The 19239-nt window shown below is 48.4% G+C and overlaps 1 protein-coding gene across 5 annotated transcripts in view; it reads left to right on the top strand.

Annotated features, from left to right (window-relative positions):
* The window catches only part of LOC119964481 (vitamin D3 hydroxylase-associated protein-like), a 152245-nt gene that overhangs the window by 68323 nt on the left and 64683 nt on the right, over positions 1 to 19239 (top strand). For all 5 annotated transcript variants that reach the window (XM_038794033.1, XM_038794034.1, XM_038794030.1 and 2 more), the window contains exons 7-8: positions 4403 to 4443; positions 7060 to 7184. In XM_038794033.1, the coding sequence (XP_038649961.1) occupies positions 4403 to 4443; positions 7060 to 7184 (166 nt within the window). The remainder of the gene's footprint in view (positions 1 to 4402; positions 4444 to 7059; positions 7185 to 19239) is intronic.

Raw genomic sequence — 19239 nt, 5'->3', positions numbered from 1 at the left:
TCACTCACGAGGTGAACCCTGTCCCTAGCCCAAACCCCTTCAGTACCTGTATGAGGAACTTCCGCTTGACTCTGTCGAAGGCCTTTTCTGTGTCCAGGGAGACAATCACCTCTGCTGTTCTCTCTCCGGATGGGATTATCATCACATTCAGCAGCTGTCTGATGTTCGCAGTTAGCTGTCCACCCATGACAAAGCCTGTCTGGTCCTCTGCGACCACCTCTGGTACGCAGTTCTCCAGTCTGTTGGCCATGACCTTTGCGAGTAATTTTGCGTTCGCATTGAGCAGCGAAAAGCGCCTGTATGATCCACATTCCGTTGGGTCTTTGTCCTATTTGGGTATCAACGATATGGTGGTCTGTGTTAGTGTTAGAGGCAGGGTGCCCCGTGCTTAGTGAGCCTGCGAACATCTTCAGGTGCGGGGTGAGAGATGGAGCAAATATTTTTGTAGACGTCTGCTGGGAATCCGTCGGGTCCCAGTGCCTTCCCCGCCTGCATGGAGCTGGTGCTCTCCATGACCACTCCCAGCTCTATTGGTGCTTCCAGCTTCCCCCCTGTCTGTCACCTCCCACTACTAGCATGTCCAATTCATGAGGAACCATTTCATCCATGAGTGCCCGTTGGGGGGGCTCAGAGGTGTACAGTTCCCAGTAGAAGGTATCAAATGCTTTGTTTACCTTTTTTGGTTTGGCTACCAGTCTGTCTCTGTTGTCCATTACCTGCGCTGTCTCTCTCGTGGCTGCTGCTTTCTCAGCTGATGTTCATAGAAGGTCACCGTGTCTGGTGGAGTTGGTGCACTGCTGTCCTGGTGAATAGCAGGTTAAAGTCCATCAGTAGCTTTTTCCTCTCCACCAGAAGCTCAACGGTCGAGGCCTTCAGGATGGAATTGATCAGTTGCTGCCTAGCCGCCCGCTCTTTCCTGACTCTCCGAGTCATGTAGGTGATAATTCCTGCCCTAATCACAGTCTTCAGTGCCTCTCAGAATGTGGAAGATGAATGAGACTTCCCCATTCCGGTTGTTAGTTACGTACTCGCCTATGGCCTGTAATGTTTTCTGGCAGAAGACCTTGTCGGCCTGTCCACCCTCCATGGGCGGCATTGGGCACAGCCCATCTCCAACCTTACATCCACGTAATGTGGAACATGGTTGGAGATTACAATCTTGGAATATTCTGCCCTGACTATTTCTGGAAGCACCTATTTCTCCACTACAAAGAAGTTGATGCGGGTATAGAACTTAATTCTTCTCACCTGGGTGCAGGAACTGCCATGGTCCACTGCCCTCATATGCTCCATGAATGTTCCAGTTCCCTAGGCCATGCCTGTCGGTTTCTCCGCTCTGGGGTTTGACCTGTCCGTTACTGGATGATGTACACAGTTAATGTCCTCCCTCATGATCGGACATTGCATATCTATGTTGGGGACTTCCGCCATGGTCTTCTTTATAAATTCCGTGTCACATTTACCAGATCTACCGATGCCCCAACCAAGAAACCGTTGACCATGGCGGTATCTCCCTTGGTCCGTGACCGCCTTTGTTGCTGTGAACACTTTACTTTAGGGGCTGCTTCAGCACAGTGGGCTAAACAGCTGGCTTGTAAAGCAAACCAAGGCCAGCAGTGGTTCAATTCCTGTACCAGCCTCCCCGAACAGGCACCGGACTGTGGCGACTAGGGAAATCCAAGCCATTGTCCATATTACCACAGTTGCTTCCTTTTCACTTTCCCAGCCAGGTAGCCGCCAATCCCAGAATTGACTTCCACTGTGAGGGTTATACTGCAGATTCCTTCCTCTATCTCCAAGCAAGACAAATAGTTTCACCTCTTCCAAATTCTTACAAACTTGGGGCTGGATTCTCCCCTACCCGGCGGGGCGGGGAGTCCTGGCGGGATGGAGTGGCGTGAACCACTCCGGCGTCGGGCCGCCACAATCCGCACCTTGAAGGGCCAAGCCCTCACCTTTAGGGGCTAGGCCCACGCCGGAGTGGATGGCGTGCCGCCGGCCGGCGGCGCCATGGCAGCTGAGGCCGAAGGGACTCCGCCGGCCAGCGGAAGTCCGCGCATGCGCGGGAGCATCAGCGGCTGCTGACGTCATCCTCGTGCATGTGCAGGGGGGGTCATCTCCGCATCGGCCATCGCGGAGGTTGATGCCCGACACGGAAGGAAAAGAGTGCCCCCATGGCACAGGCCCGCCTGCGGCACCCCCCTGAGGCCAGATCGGCCCTCGCCCCACCCCCCCCAGGACCCCGGAGCCCGCCCGCGCAGCCTGGTCCCGCCGGTAAATACCTTGTTTAATTCACGCCGGCGGGACCGGCATAACAGCAGCGGGACTTCGGCCCAATGCGGGCCGGAGAATCGCTGGGCAGGGACCCGGCGACAGTCGCGTGCGATTCCCGTCCCCACTGAATATCTGGTGCCGGAGAATTTGGCAGCCAGCGGGGGCAGGACTCACGCCAGCCCCCAGCGATTCTTCGACCCGGGGGGGGGGGGGGGGGGGGGGGGGTCGGAGAATCCAGCCCTTGGTCTTCAACCTGAGAGTAAGCTCTCACCCGCATTCAGCACGATGAACAAGAGAGTCAGCATTTTCTCTGCTTTAGGTGCAGACCAGTTGCTTCTATTTTGTGCTCTCTCAGATGGCTATAGACTACACAAGACAACAGTACCATCTGTCTGTGACACTCATGGTGTTTATACGGAAGCTTGTAACCTGGTCTCAAAATTGCTTCCCCCCAGGGCAACAGGAAACACATTGGGCGGGATTCTCCGTTGGCGGGATCCTCTGCTTCACCGGCAGCGCACCCAGCCCCCGGATTTCCCGACCGCGTGAGGGTGTCCACAATGGGAAACCCCATTGGCCGGCTGCTGCGATGGAAGATCAGAAAACGTGTGCGTCGGGACGGAGAATCCCGCCCATTAGTTCTATGTCTAAGTAGAAATGCTAGTTAGTTATCTGTGATCCAAACCAACTTTCATCTTAGATGAAAATTGATATTATGGATATTTATAACTTGATAGCTATACCGTCTTTCTAGGATTTTTTGAGTCTCATCTACTCAAGATGTACTCAGGGATTATTGCCATTATCTACAAATATCTCCAACTTCTTCCTTTGATCTCTAATAATCAAACCATGCTGACTTATTTTCTGGAAGATTGCACAACAGGGCACATGACCGCCTTCATTTGTCCTAAATTTAAAAATACATATAATAAGCTTATAACCCTTACAATTGTAACAAATTTCATAGCACATTACTCCAACAGAGTGTCCAATAAGCTTTCTTGCCATTGGATGCAATGGAAACTATAGTTTCAGGAGGTTTGACAAAGGATTTCAGTTTGTTATTTGTTTATTGTTGTGACTTTTTAACTTGCACATTTTCAAGTTTATGATAATGCAAAGTGGATGAAAAATATAGAAACAAAAGTATTTATCAAGTGCAATTTGTAGCAATATACCAAGAGCATGTTCACGATTTGTGTAGAGGTTGAAAACTATACCCTACAAAAAGATACAATTTAATTTTAAGACGTGCGAGTAATTAAAGTCTTGTAGCTCAGGAGGTAGCACCTCTGCCTCTGAGCCAGAGGTTTTGGTTCAAGTCCTGCTACAGGACTTGTGCACAGAAAGAACATTCAGTATGTGGCTACAAAGGTTAGTGATAAATTAGTTAGTGTTAAAGTTAGTGTTAAATCTTCCACAATGCCCCTGGAAGTTGGTAAGTGCGGGAGAGATTCCTGGGCAGCCTATTTGATGCTGAGTGATGCCCCTCCAGTCATAACCACTTGTGTGTCTCTCTCTGTGGTCCCTCTGTGGACTATGGCTAATTATGGATGGATTACAAAAGATGATAAGTAACAAAATTAAATGAAACAAGAAGATATATGAGGCATTTAGCTATGCTCAAAGTAACTGTAGGACCCCTGACCAGCTGTTTTGAGATAAAAAGTGATGTATCTGCTCGGGTCCTCTGATCTGTGCAGATTCTCTCCCTCCAGTCAGAGAGCTGTCTTCAGGGTCTAATCCTCACATTTTCACTCTTTAAACGAGTACTCTTCAAGCATTGGCAAGGAAAAGAAGACTAGGGACAGGTACCAACCACCCCATCTTATGAGCATTTACCTGCATCTGCTGCAGACACATGCCATCGGCTACAAGCATCTTATGTCTGGAGTGGAAAGCATTTTTGCTCTACATATAACACAAGCTATGAAAGTTGTTCCTCCCAATGCATTTGAATGAAACATCAGAGAATTAGTTTTAAGAGATTCGCTTGAGAAATTAACGTATTCCTCATTCTGGAGGTAATAATTAGCTGGCTGCAGTGGATATCTTTGACCACGCAGCTGATATTGACAGACTGGTTTTACTAATTAAAGTAATAATATGTTTTCATTCCATGCAGCAAAATTGGATTGTCAGGAGGTTTGCCTGGACAGAAAACTTGTGAGTTTCTGCTGTACATGAATGTTGTTGCTATTTGAAAACTATTATACCAATGTCACCCTATTTGCCACTCCTGTCTTTCTCCTACATGCCATCTCCTTTCATAAGTCTGAACTACTTCCACCTGATGGCTTCAACATACAGTGCTTCAAAATATGTAGTCCATACTTATCCGAGTATCCTTACCACCAGCACATTGCTGTAACTCATTTATATGCAAGACCATAATCAGCTAAGAAATGGGAGCTGGAGTAGGCTATTTGGCCTTTCAACTTCATGGCTTATCTCCTATCCCAACTCTAACTTCCCACACTATCCCCATATCCTTTAATTTCCTTAGTACCTAAAATCTGTTGGCCTCTGCCTTGAATATACCCAACAACTGAGCACCATGAGTCTCTGAGGTAGAGAATTTCAAAGGTTTACAAATGAAGAAATGTCTCCTCATCTCAGTCCTTAAAGGCTAACCCTTTATTTTGAGGCTGGATTCCCCAGTCAGGGGAAACGTTTTCTCAGCATCTCCCTTGTCAAGCCACTTTAGAAGTTTATGGGCGAAATTCTCCCAAAACGGGAGAAATCGTCAAACTGCCGTAAAACCCGGGCGGGTTTTACGGCATCGCGCCCCTTCCCGACGGGGGACCGATTCTGGTCCCCCGTCGGGGCTAGCAGCCCGACGTCGGAGGCCCCGACAAGTCGGGCTTAACGAAAATCGTTAAGCCCGCTTGTCGGACTTAGCGCCGGCTGACGCGTCATATGACGTCAGCCGCGCATGCGCAGGTGGGAAGACTCCACCCGCGCATGCGCGGGTGACGTCATCGCGTTTTTGCGCGAAACCCGCGCATGCGCGGTCCGGGTTGCCCCTCAGCCGCCCCGCGTATTGATACTGCGGGGCGGCGGAAGGACAAATAGTGCGCGGGCATCGGGCCCGCTGCCCGCGATCGGTGGGCACCGATCGCGGGCCCATGGCACCCTTGGCACGGCCGTGGTACTGCCGTGCCAATCGGTGCCATGGTTATTTTTTTCCAGGTGGTCACGACGTTTTTACGAATGGCAGGACCAGGTGTGTTTGCCGTTCGTAAAAAGGTCGTAAAGGGCTGGGACTTCGGCCCTTCTAACAGCTGTGAATCGCTGCCGGCCGTAAAAAAAACGGCGGCAGCGATTCGTGTCGGGATTTCGGCGGGGGGGGGGGAGAATAGCGGGAGGGCGTCAAAAAAGTCGGGAAGGCCCTCCCGCTATTCTCCCACCCGTCGTGGGGGGGGGAGAATTTCGCCCTATATACCTTTAAATAAGATTACCTCAAATTCTTCTAAACTCCAGGGAATGTATGACTGTGACTTATCCAGTGATCTAAAATTGCTAAGGATATACAGCTGAAGGCACAGGAAAAAGCAACACAACATTGCTCTGAAATATTATGACATGACTTTCTCATAAAGGTGAGTTGTTTTGACACCTACCGAATGTCTTTGAAAGTGCTTCTTCCTTTGTGTGATGGTGCCAATGGGTGGCAGTTAATTGACAGCTCTTTCCTTCAACGGGAATAAGCACTGGGCTGATCTGATTTAGGGCTGTTTCCTTTCATCTTCTTCATCACTTGGGAGAGAAATATCAAACCACGGAGTTGTGTCAAGTTGTAGCAAGGTCTAAGGCGAGAGTTTGCCATTTAGTTTTGGTTATGCCTGGCAAGTAGTTTTGGTTTAAGACTCAGTTTGGTGTGGATCAGGCAATGTTCTGTCTGGCAGTCAACTCCTCCCTCGCATGGCACGTGTTGCTTGACACCGACCTTTTCCTTCTCTCTGCAAGCACATAATCAAGGAGATGCCAGGGATTTGGATCGGGAGCACAGTCTCAAGATAAGGGCTGGTATTTAGGATTGAGATGAGGAGAAATGGCCACTCAGCGGGTTGTGAATCTTTGGAATTTTCTTCCCTGGAGAGTTCTGGATGCTCCATCGTTGAATATGCTTAAGGCTGGTCAGTCTCAAGATTTATTGGCCGGTCAGGGAATTAAGGAATATGGGGAGCAGGCAAAAAAATGGAGTCAAAGTTCAAGATCTGCCATGATCGTATTGAATAGTGGAGCAGGCTAGATGGGCTGAATGGTCTACACCTGCCCCTATTTCTCGTGTTCCCTTATTTTCAGTCATATCTCTCCAGAAATGAATCCTGATGCTTTTATTAACTTGTTTTGCTACTTCAAGCAATTTATGTATCTATTTTCCTGATCTCTGTTCCTTTAACCCCTGTAGACTCCTATTTTCCAAGGAATATGTGCATTCCTTAGTCTCCCACCAAAATGTATTGCATTGCACTTACCTGCAATGAAGGTAATTTGCCAGTTATATACCCAGTTTGCAAGATTATTACAGTCTTCTGTATTTTATAAGTCTCCCTTGTATTAACGACAGCACACAATTTGCTGTCATCCACAAATTTTGAAATTATCCTTCTGATTCCTGCTGTCCCACTCACTAATGGACTGGGATGTCAGCCAAAATTATGCGACCAAGTACGCGGGTGGCAATTGAATCTGCAATCTTTACAAATCTAAAAATTTATCATTCTAGTTATTTAACAATGAATCCTATTTTTGAGTGATATATTTATTGTTTTCTAGTTGAATCAATGGCTGGTCCACTAGCCAAAGATGTGGAAAGCTTGGCAATGTGCATGAAAGCTCTATTATGTGAGGACATGTTCCACTTGGATCCCACAGTGCCACCTGTCCCCTTCAATAACGAGGTAACTTGTAGACCAACAGCTGCTTGCATTTATATAACACCTTTCAGGTATCAAATGCTCCATAAGAGATATTCTGAGAAGTAAGCAATTCAAGATGAATAACAGATTTAAGAGAGATGACTAAACATTCAGCCAAAATTGTAGTTTTGAAGGTGGCTTTTAAGTTGGGAAGAGAGCTTGTGGGCTGAGATGGAATTCCAAAAGGTGAAACCAAGATGGCGGAAAGCTCTGCCACATGCAGAGGGAGTGCCATGCAGAGATGGTAGTCACAAGACCAAAAGACATAGGCAGCTAGGATGTAGGGCTAGAAGAATGGACATAAATGAAGGGATTTGTAACAAAGTCAAAACATCTCAGTGAAGTTTGACACTCCATAATCTTCCAGTTTTCTCTTGGCTCAGGGAAGGTGTCAAAGGATTGGAGAATTGCAAATATTGCACCCTTGTTCAAAAAGGGTTGTAAGGATAGCCCCAGCAATTACAGACCAGTCAGTGGGCAAACTTCGAGAAACAATTATTCAGGATAGAATTAGTAGTCACATAGAAAAATGTTCGTTGATTAGGAAGAGCCAGCATAGATTTCTAAAGGGAACAGTGTTTAACTGACTCGCTCGAGTTTTTAAAGAAGGAACATCAAGGTTTGGCAAGGATAATGCTGTTGATGTGGTGTACATGGACGTTCAGAAGGCATTTGATACAGCGCCACACATCAGACGTGTGAGAAAATTTATAGCTCATGGAATAAAAGGGACAGTAGCAACATGGATGCAAAATTGACTGAATAAGAGATCATCAACTCCATGCGGGCTGGAAAGGTACCAGGACCAGACGGATTCCCAGTGGACTTCTATATAAAATGTGCACTGGCTCTGCACCTGCGGGAGATGTTCATCGACTCGCTGGTAAGGGGCACCCTGCCCCGTACGCTAGTAAGGGGCACCCTGCCACCTACGCTAGCACAAGCCTCAATCGCGCTGATACCCAAGAAAGACAAAGACCTGACAGAATGCAAGTATACAGACCCATCTCGCTGCTCAATGTAGGTCCAAAACTCCTCCCCAGGTGACTGGAGAACTGCATACCAGAGGTGGTGACAGAAGACCAGACGGGCTTTGTTAAGGGAAGACAGTTAATATCAAACATCTGGCGCTGCTATACATGATGATGACCCCCATATGGGAAGAGAACACTGCAGGTAATCATCTTCCATTATATAGAAAAGGTCTTCGACAGAGTCAAATGGAAGTACCTCAAAGAGGTACTGGAGCAGTTTGGGCTTGGAGCAGGGTTCACCGCCTGGTGAAACTTCTGTACAGCGCTCCCATGGGGGGGCGTACAGACAAACACCACCAGTTCTAAGTATTTCCAGCTGCACAGAGACACAAGGCAGGGGTGCTCGCTGTCTCCGCCACCGTTTGCCCTGGCAATCGAGCCACTAACGATTGCGATTAGAGCAGAGAAAAACTGGAAGGGGATCCGGAGAGGACTCGGAGAGCACAGAGTCCCACTTTGTGCAGATGACCTGTTCCTCTACGTTGCAGATCCACAAAGCAGCATGGAGGGAACCACGGCGCTCTTGAGTGACTTTGGAGCCTTTTCGGGCTACAAACTCAACCTGAGCTATTTAAACAAGCCTGAAACAAATTCCGCTACCTGGGGATCTAAATCATCCACGACCGGTCACAGATCCACAAATGGAATCTGGCCAGCCTGGTGGAGAAGTTAAAAGGGACCTGCAGAGGTGGGACACACTCCCATTCTCCCTGGCAGGGAGAGTGCAGATGATCAAGATGTACGTACTGCCCAAGTTCCTCTTACTGTTCAGATCCACACCGATCTACATCCCCAAGGCCTTTTTCAATACAGTAGATAAAATGATCATGGCGTTTGTGTGTTGGGGGGGTAGTGAATAACACAAGGTTGGGCAGCGCGGTAGCAATGGGCAACACGGTAGCACAGTGGTTAGCACAGCTCCAGGGTCCCAGGTTCAATTCCAAGCTTGGGTCACTGTCTGTGCGGAGTCTGCACGTTCTCACCGTGACACGTGGGTTTCCTCCGGGTGCTCCGGTTTCCTCCCACAGTCCAAAGATGTGCAGGTTTAGCGGATTGGCCATGCTAAATTGCCCTTTTTGTCCAAAAACGTTGGGTGGGATTACTGGGTTACGGGGATAGGGTGGAGGTGAGCTTAGGTAGGGTGCTCTTTCCAAGGGCTGGTGCAGACTAGATGGGCCAAATGGTCTCCTTCTGCACTGTAAATTCTATGAAGGTTTGCCAAAAAATTCCTGCAAAGAACGAGCTGGCCCTCCCCAAACCTAAAATATTATCATTGGCAGCAACAGTGGGAAGAGTAAAGGGTTGGATAAAGGAACCAGAAGCTGAATGGATAAAAATGGAGCAGGGTTCCTTCAGAGAGACATCCCTCTGGGCCCTGGTCACAACAGCGTTCCCATTCCCACTTTCCAAGCCCAGTGGTAATAACCGTGGTCCAGTCGTGGAACCAGCTTAGACAACACTTCGGTCTGACCGAAATGCCCATCATGGCCCACAATGGTAGCAATCATAGGTTCGCGCCAGGAGAAAATGGACGCCACCTTCAAAAGGTGGAGACAGGAGGGGGGGGGGGGGACACTGACAATCAGGGATTCTACACGGACAACAGACTTACAACACAAGAGGAACTGACAGAGAAGCTTCAACTGACCGGGGGAAATGTGCTACGACACATGCAAATTAAAAGCTTCCTACGTAGGGAAACAAAGATACACCCATTGGCGCCGAGACAACCACTTTTAGAAGAACTGCTGGACGTGGACAACTTGGGTGGGAAACTGCGGGGCTTTGTATGGTGACTATTGGAGAAGGCACGCTTCCCACTGGACAAGACAAAAGAAGAATGTGAGGAAGAGTTAGGGTTTCAAATAGGGTGCGGACTCTGGTGTGAAGCATGGAATATGGTCAACTCCACCTCCACATGCGCAAGGCTAAGCCAATGCAGCTGAAAGTGGTACACAGAACACACCGAACCAGAACTCGAATGAGCAGGTTCTTCTCGAAGATGGAGGACAAATGTGAACGGTGCCAGGGAGGCCCTGCCAACCACACCCAAATGTTCTGGACATGCCCAGGCTTGTCAGGTTCTTACCTTCTTCGAGGCAATGTCTAGGGTTGTGGGGATGAGGGTGGCGCATGTCCAAAGGTGGCAGTCTTCAGGGTATCAAACCAGCCAGAACTCTTTGTGGGAGGAGGGCTGACGCTCTAGCCTTCACTTCCCTAATCGTCCACCGAAGAATCCTGCTCAGGCTGCCAATCAGCAGCACCACCCAAAGCTGTAGACTGGCTGTCCGCCCTGCCGGAATTTTGCAAATGGAGAAAATCAAATTCACCATCCGGGGGTCGGAAGAGGGCTTCCTCAAGACAGGGGAGGAGAGAATAGAAAGCTGACCACACCCCATGCAGTGGGGGGGCACCCCCAGCCCGCATGTGGAGGTGGAGTTGACCATATTCCATGCTTCACACCAGAGTCCCCACCCTATTTGAAACCCTAACTCTTCCTGGGGCTGGTTTAGCTCACTGAGCTAAATCGCTGGCTTTTAAAGCAGACCAAGCAGGCCAGCAGCACCGTTCGATTCCCGTACCAGCCTCCCCGGACAGGCGACTAGGGGCTTTTCCAGTAACTTCATTGAAGCCTACTCGTGACAATAAGCGATTTTCATTTTCATTTCATTTCATTCCTCCCATACTTCTTTTGTCTTGCCTAGTGGGAAGCGTGCCTTCTCCAATAGTCACCCATACAAGTCCCCGCAGTTTCCCCCCCAAGTTGTCCACATCCAAACCTTTGGTAATACAGACAACTAAATAAGAACAGCCTACCACAATGTAACATATGTATCGCTGTACTATCAACTGTGTACCGGATTGATGAACCAGTGAATAAAGAAATGGGGTTAGGTGGCTAATTCAAATGGGGGGCATTTGTAAAATGTAAACTGTAACTGATGTGTACAGATTTTGTTTCTGTTTATTTTTGTTGTGTATAAAAAGAAAAAACTCTCTAATAAAAACATTTTCAAAAAACGATTGGCTGAATAATAGGAAGCAGAAAGTAATGGTCAATGGATAGTTTTCGACCTGCATTAAAGTTCATAATGGAGTTTCCCCAGGTGATGGTATTGGGACCTTGGCAGAATTCTCCGACCCCCCGCAGGGTCGGGGAATCGCCCGGGGCCGGCTGAAATCCCACCCCCGCCGTGGGCGGAATTCTCCACCACCCGGGAATCGGCGAGGGCGGGAATTGGGCCACGCAAGTCGGCGGGCCTCCCGCGGCGATTCTCCGGCCCGTGATGGGCCGAAGTCCTGCCGCTGTCAGGCCTCTCCCACCGATGTGGTTTAAACCACCTCTGATGCTGGCGGGAGCAGGCGGTGCGAGCGGGCCCCCGGGGTCCTGGGGGGGGGGGCCCTCAGGGCGATCTGACCCCGGGTGTTGCCCCCACGGTGGCCTGGCCCGCGATCGGGGCCCACCAATCGGCAGGCGGGCCAATGCCTTGGGGACACTCTTTTTCTTCCGCCGCCGCCACGGCCTCCACCATGGCGGAGGCGGAAGAGACCCCCTCCATCGTGCATGCGCTGGGGTGATGTCAGCGGCCGCTGATGCACCGGCGCATGCGCGGACTCACGCCGACCGGCGAAGGCCTTTCGGCCAGCCGTTTGTGCCGGCTGGCGGGGCGCCAAAGGCCGTTCCCGTCGGTTGGCGGAGCGGGAGCCACTCCAGCGCGGGCCTAGCCCCTAAAGGTGCGGAGAATTCTGCACCTTTGGGGAGACCCAACGCCGGAGTGGTTCTCGCCACTCCGGTACACCGGGACCCCCCGCCCCGCCGGGTAGGGGAGAATCCCGGCCCTGGTGCCGGCGGGATTGGCGGCGTGAGCGGGGTCCTGGGTTGCGCAGGGCGATCGGACCCCGGGGGGTGCCCCCATGGTGGCCTGGCCCGCGATCGGGGCCCACCGATCGGCGGGCAGGCCAGTGCCGTGGGGGCACTCTTTTTCTTCCGCCGCCATGGCGGAGGTGGAAGAGACCCCCCTACCGCGCATGCGCCGGTGGTGACATCAGCGGCCGCTGATGCACCGGTGCATGCGTGGACTGTCGAAGGCCTTTCGGCCAGCCCCGACACTGGGCGTTGTAGCGTCAAATCCATTGCCGCCAGTTTTGCCGCCAGTCGGCGTAGCGGAAACCACTCTGGCGCGGGCCTAGCCCCTAAAGGTGCGGAGAATTCTGCACCTTTGGGGAGGCCCGACGCCGGAGTGGTTGGCGCCACTCCGCTACGCCAGGACACCCCGCCCCGGCCGGGTAGGAGAGAATCCCGGCCCTTGTTTTTCTTGATATATCTTAATGATAATGATTTCGGTGCGCAGAGGACAATTTAAAAGTTTGAAGATGACACAAAACTTGGAAGTATAATAAACTGTGAAGCAAGTGTGAACTTCAAAAGGACATAGTCAAGTTAGTGGGATGGGCAAATTGGTGGCAGATGAAGTTCAATGCAGGAGTGAGGTAATCCATTTTGGTTAGAAGAATATGGAAAGACAATGTAAAATAAATAGTGAATTCTTAAAGGGGTGCAGGAACCACGGGACCCAGGTGTATATGTGCATCGATCATTGAAGGTGGCAGGACAGGTGGAGACAGCAGTTAATAAAGCATATAGTATTCTGGGCTTTATTAATCAGGGCGTAGAGTACAAGAGCAAGGAGGTTATACTGAACTTATACAAGTTACGAGTTAGGCCTCAATTGGAGTATTGTGTGCAGTTCTGAGTGCCACACGTAGGAAGGATATGAACACATTGGAGTGAGTATAGAAGAGCTTTAAAAGAATGATTCTAGGGATGAGAAACTTCAGTTATGAGAATAAGACTGGCAGGGTTAAGACTGTTCCCCTTGGAGAGAACATTTAGAGGAGATTAGTTAGAGATGTTCAAAATTGTGAGAATGGATAGTGAGAAACTGTTTCTGCTCGTAAAAGGATCAACAATGAGTGGACACAGGTTTATGGTGATTTGCAAAAGAAGCAGATGTGGTGAGAAACAACTTTTTCACACAACAAGTGGTTCGAGTCTGGAATGCATTGCCTGGAAGTCTGGTGGCGACAGGTTCAAGAGGGCATTCGATGATTACTTGAATAGCCACAATATGCAGGGGCATGGGAATGGCAGTAAGCCATGAGGCATGTTTGGAGAGCCGGTGCAGACATGACCGGCCAAATGGCCTTGTCCTGCACTCAAACCGTTCTGTGAATCTGTGTCCTTGGGAGCAATGTAGAACAGATTGTCCACCTGTTGTCGAGTATGTTCAATTTTCATTCCATTGAAGTAGATGGGGATGAAAATCAAGCGTTTTTGTAACTAAGATTCTAATTGTAAGGAATGTGGCTCAGCATGGGGAGATTTGTAGATTCCTTTGAGCACTCTTGCATTGATCCAAGATGGACTGCAACTTCATATTTTCTGTATTTAAAACCCCAAATTTTAATCCTGTTTAAAATAGTGGTAGAGTTACCATTGCATTCCTCAACGTGGTCTCAGCGATTTAAACTCTGCATCTTTGTGAGTCAACCAAGGCATCTGCTGAGGTGGTGCACATCCTCATGAATGATGTAAATCAGGGTCCAATGACCAAGGATCTCAGCACCACATTAACTGAGTCGCAAAGACCCTTCCATTGCAACCTCGTTTCTCTTCGGAGATCTCTTCTTCAGGAAACTCTTGCTACCAAAAGGGTCCTAGGAGAAAGAGAAAAAGGGCAAGTTTTCAGATACCACTGAGAATCTGGACACCAGAAGGTGACAGTGTTCAGAACACAGTTTGAAGCTGTGATGTTTACTGAATATTTGTTCAGATGAATGAAGAGTTAAAAGTAAAATGGAGACAACCTGCTGCAGTAGGTAGCTTGCCTGAACTTGCCTGATGCTCATAGCTCTGTCTAGAACATTAATATCCAGGGCTGTATTCATGGATGTTTACAGCACAGAAGGAGGCCATTTGGCGCACCGTGTCCACGCAGGTTAAGAAACATCTGACTATACTCACCCCATTTTTCAGCGCTTGGCCCATCGCCCTGGAGGTTATGGCATTTTTTACTCTGGTAATAATGTGTCACAGACAGAAAGTATGTGTTATTTTTGTGCATGTGATCAGTACTTTTCTACGGAAAGAGATGTGTTGTTTCTCACCCTTCGAGTGTGTATCCCAATTAAATTATCCATTTTCACACATTTGACCCAAATTACCACAATGTCTCAAACACTTGTTCTCACACATACACAACTAAAGATTAGATACAGATAGAGGTGATGCACTTTTACAGATCACCAGTTAACACAGTCTCTGGTTTATGATCTGATGTCGGAGAAATGCTCTTGGGCCCAAAGAGTGATGTGGGAATCCTTTGAGAAAAAGCACCATGAGGTTCACCAGGTGAGCCTTAATTCTTAGATGATTTTGATGCTTTGAAATTGAAGTGAGGATCTTGCGAGGCGAAGAATTCACAGCAAGTCATGAAGCTTCTTGTAAATTCTAGGCATTTTAAACTGGAATAGCAGGGCCAGTTTAAGAGTATTAGGTGCCCTAGGCAAACCTTCAGCCGTGTGCTCCCCCCACCTCTCCACACATAACATTTGAAAATTAATACAGCAAAATGGCGGCGGCACTTATTCCCAATCAATCCCACACTCAAACAACCCCTACGGATTTTCAACAGGTAGTTGTCATGTGTGGCCAGCCCTCAGCTCACACTGTTCTGCAGCACCATGTTCTCTCAGTACCATTCACTAGATTCACACACTGCCGCACACTTTGTGAGACTTTAATACTCACCCACATCATCGCGGGACCACCAAAGAATTTTCTGATTGGAAAATTTGACGCTCTTGGGTAACTGGCACAAGTGCCAGCAGAGTATGGGAAAGGGGTGATTTGAGGAATAGTTAATATGAGCAGGAGAGGGGTCAAGGATAGTGAAAGCTATGACTGGATGGTCAGTGAGCAAGTGAGGGAAATGGGAGGCTGTGATTGGAGTATCAGCAAGTGTGATGAATGGTATCGGTAGCTGCTGTAACTGTACCTTGCCTTTAATACATTGACCATTTAAGAACGGGCTTGGAACCCTGCGGGGATTCCGCCTCTGGCTCCGCCCCCAGGAAATGGTATAGACGATGAGGCTCACTCGGCAGCATGTGGTGAGCACACTTCTCGGCAGCTGTTCAGTTCTCTGATGATTAAAGCCTTTGAATTACCAATCTTCTCTCCTGTGTCGTAATTGAGGGTATCTCAGCAAGCACTTGGTGTGGGTGCAGAGCAGGGAAAGGGCAGGCTGTCATTGGTGGATCAGTGAACATGAAGGGACGGGGCAGGTTTTGCTCGATCGATCAGTGAGCACAGAAGGGGAAGGGAAGATTGTGATTGAGGGCTCAGTAAATCCCCAGAGATGATGAGGTTCCTGTTATTGGGGGTTTAGGAGCATACACTGGGGTGGGTGGGGCCGGGAAAGAGCTGCTAAAGAAATTTCCAGAGTTTCAGATCCATCTGTGGAAACTCCTGGCATTCCTGGAAAGATGCTCATATCATTTCAAAACTCGATGGCCTGAAGTTTCAGGATGGCAAGTGCTCAGCACCTGCCATTTTGAGAGTTGGCAGGGAACGTATCCCTGCCGACTCCGCCAGACCCGCTGCCGTTCCACACTCAATTGAGCCTGATTGACACCAGCACTTGGGCAGGTGTGCTTTCTTGGAGAGATGTCGGCCAATCAGATTGGCCAACAGCTCTCAATAACCCTCTGTGCCTGAACCCAAGTCCTGGGACTGCACTTCAGGTAAGTACCAGGGATCGCGGGGGCTAGAGGGAAGGTGTGCCCAGGGGGATCGTGGAGTTGGGGGTGACCTCCATGTTGGAAGGAAGGCCGGGGGTGGGGAGAGAGAACCAGATTGCCTAAGTCCCTGAGGAGAGGGTACCCCAAATCTGAAGAGCCCTTCAGATTGAGACCCCCGAATGGCCCTTAATTGACCCTTTAAGGGCCTTAATAGGGGCATGGGCAAGTTTTCCATCTGAGGTCCTGTCCGCCCTACAATGAAACTATGCCTGTGTTGCGGCAGACAGGATCCCAGAGCGAACCTCAGGAGCTGGTGTTGGGGGAAGTAGGTGTAAAATTCTGGCCTATGTTTAGTTTTATTATGCCCCCCCCCCCCAAAGTTCTGCGCCCTGGGTGCCTGCCTAGTTTGCCTACTGGTTGCACGAGCCCTGGGAACAGGTATCTGCTCTGGCTGTCTGATGCCTACAGCCTTTCTCCAAGTCTGGCTTGTAGACTTTTAAACTGATAGTTCAATGGCTTTGGTGATTCTAAATGCAAAATTCCTTTAGCTGATTTTTAAAAAGCAGGCAAAAACTTGACGGGCTCACCATGTAACTTTCAACAAGTTTAAGTCCTTTCTCAGTGGTTTATGTTAACTCCACCTCCTTTGTTGCAGTTTAACACCTCTGAAGGTTTCAGACAGACATCATGACACAATGGAACAGTCATTGGGGCATTCACTGTCATCTGCCACCAACTGAGTTGTGGTCCGGGATTCTCTGACTGCATTCGCCCGGCGACCAGTGAATCCCGCCGAGGTCAATGGATTTTTCCATTGTTGGTGTCTCGCCCGTGGGATTCATGCGGTGGGCGAGGTGTGATAAACCAGCCCTTGATCTTCCCCTTTTTATTCAGTACAAAGCATGGAGACATGTACTCTGGAAATTCCATAGTCCTTCTGCATTAGTCTATCTTTAAAATTCCGCAGGTGGCTGTAAATGGAAACATAGAAACATAGAAAATAGAAGCAGGAGGAGGCCATTTGGCCCTTCGAGCCTGCTCCACCATTCATTATGACCATGGCTCATCAAGTTCAATACCCTGATCCCGCCTTCCCCCCATATCCCTTGATCCCTTTAGGCCCAAGAGCCATATCTAATTCCTTCTTGAAATTATAAAATGTTTTGACCTCAACTACTTTCTGTGGTAGAGAATTCCACAGATTCACCATTCTGGGTGACGAAATTTCTCCTCATCTCAGTCCTAAAAGGTTTACCCCTTATCCTCAAACTATGGCCTCTAGTTCTGGACTCCCTACCATCGAGAACATTCTTCTGAATCTACCTTGTCTAATCCTGTTAGAATGTTATAAATTTCTATGCAATCTCCTCTCACTCTTCTAAACTCCAATGAATATAATCCTAACTAATTTAGTGTCTCCTCATATGACAGTCCCACCATCCCAGGAATCAGCCTGGTAAACCTTCACTGCACTCTCTCCATAGCAAGAACATCCTTCATCAGATAAATACCAAAATTGCACACAATACTCCAGGTGTGGCCTCACCAATTGGAGTAAAACATTCATATTCCTGTACTCAAATCCTGTCGCTATGAAGGTCAACATACCATTTGCCTTCTTTACAGCTTATAATGGGCGGCAGGATAGCAAATGGGTGGCACGGTAGCACAGTGGTTAGCACTGTTGGTTGACAGTGCCAGGATCCCAGGTTCGATTCGCGCTTGGCTCACTATCTGTGCGGAGTCTGCACATTCTCCCCGTGTTTGCATGGGTTTCCTCTTGGTGCTCCGGTTTCCTCCCACAAGTCCGGAAAGACATGCTGTTAGGTGAATTGGACATTCTGAATTCTCCCTCTGTGTACCTGAACAGGCGCCAGAATGTGGCGACAAGGGGCTTTTCACAGTAACTTCATTGCCGTGTTAATGTAAGCCTACTTGTGACAATAATAAAGATTATCATTATTGATGTACCTGCTGGCTTACTTTCAATAACTGATGCATGAGGACATCACAATCTCGCTGAGTATCCATCTCTCTCAATTTACACCCATTCAAATAATAATCTGCCTTTCTATTTTTGCTACTGAAGCGGATAATCTCACATTTATCCACATTATACTGCATCCGCCATGCATGTGCCCACTCACCCAGCCTGTCCAAATCCCACAGAAGCATCTCTGCATCCTCCTCAAAGCTCATTCTCCCACCCAACTTTGTATCATCTGCAAATTTGGAGGTAACATTTAGTTCCCTCATCCAAATCATTAATATATAATGTGAACAGTTGGGATCCTAGCACAGATCCCTGCGGTACCACGCCAGTCATTGCCTGCCAATGAGAAAAATACCCATTTATTCCAACGTTTTACTTCCTGCCTGCTAACCAGCTCTCTATCCATCTCAAGAGACTGCCTGTAATCCCATGTGCTTTAACTTTTCTATATTAATCTGCTATATGAGACCTCGTTGAAAGCCTTCTGAAAGTCTAAATAAACCACATCCACCAGTTCTCCCTGGTCTACTAGTTACATCTTCAAAGAATTCTAGTAGATTGTCAAGCATGATTTTCCTTTTGGAAATCCATGCTGACTTTATATGAATACACCACTGTTTTCCAAGTGCTGTGCTATTAAATCCTTGATAATAGACTCCAGCAACTTCCCTACTACCGACGTAAGACTCAGTGGTCTTTAATTCCCTGTTTTCTCTCTTCCTCCCTTTTTTAATAGCAGGGTTATATTCACTACCCTCCAATCTGTAGGAACTATTCTAGAGTCCAAAGTGTTTTGGAAAATGACCACCAATGTTTCTAGGGCCACTTCGTTAAGTACTCTGGGATGAAGATTATCAGGCATGGAGATTTGTCTGCCTTCAATCCCATTAATTTTCCCATTAGTAATACTAATGTCCATATTTTATTAGGTATTTGTCCATGATGTGATACCGGATGTCGCCCAAATGCCAAGGGTCCAATAATTTGCAGCAGCCATTTTAATAGCTAGTTTGTGTCCCATTTAAAAAAATATTAACTAAAAGTTTATAATATACTGGGCATGACAGATGGCTCCTTCTGCCTCACTCCATCTTACTTCTCTCCCTGGAATTCTGCTCTGTCTTGGTCTACAGAAGAGAGGATGAAAGTTAGTGTTGGTGCAAATGTCAGCGGAAATGTTCAGGTCTTTTTCATATAGTGCATGCAT

Source organism: Scyliorhinus canicula, chromosome 4, assembly GCF_902713615.1.
Source record: "Scyliorhinus canicula chromosome 4, sScyCan1.1, whole genome shotgun sequence".
Classification (NCBI taxonomy): domain Eukaryota; kingdom Metazoa; phylum Chordata; class Chondrichthyes; order Carcharhiniformes; family Scyliorhinidae; genus Scyliorhinus; species Scyliorhinus canicula.
Note: the sequence above shows the minus strand (reverse complement) of the source record. Positions and strands in the feature narration are given on the sequence as shown.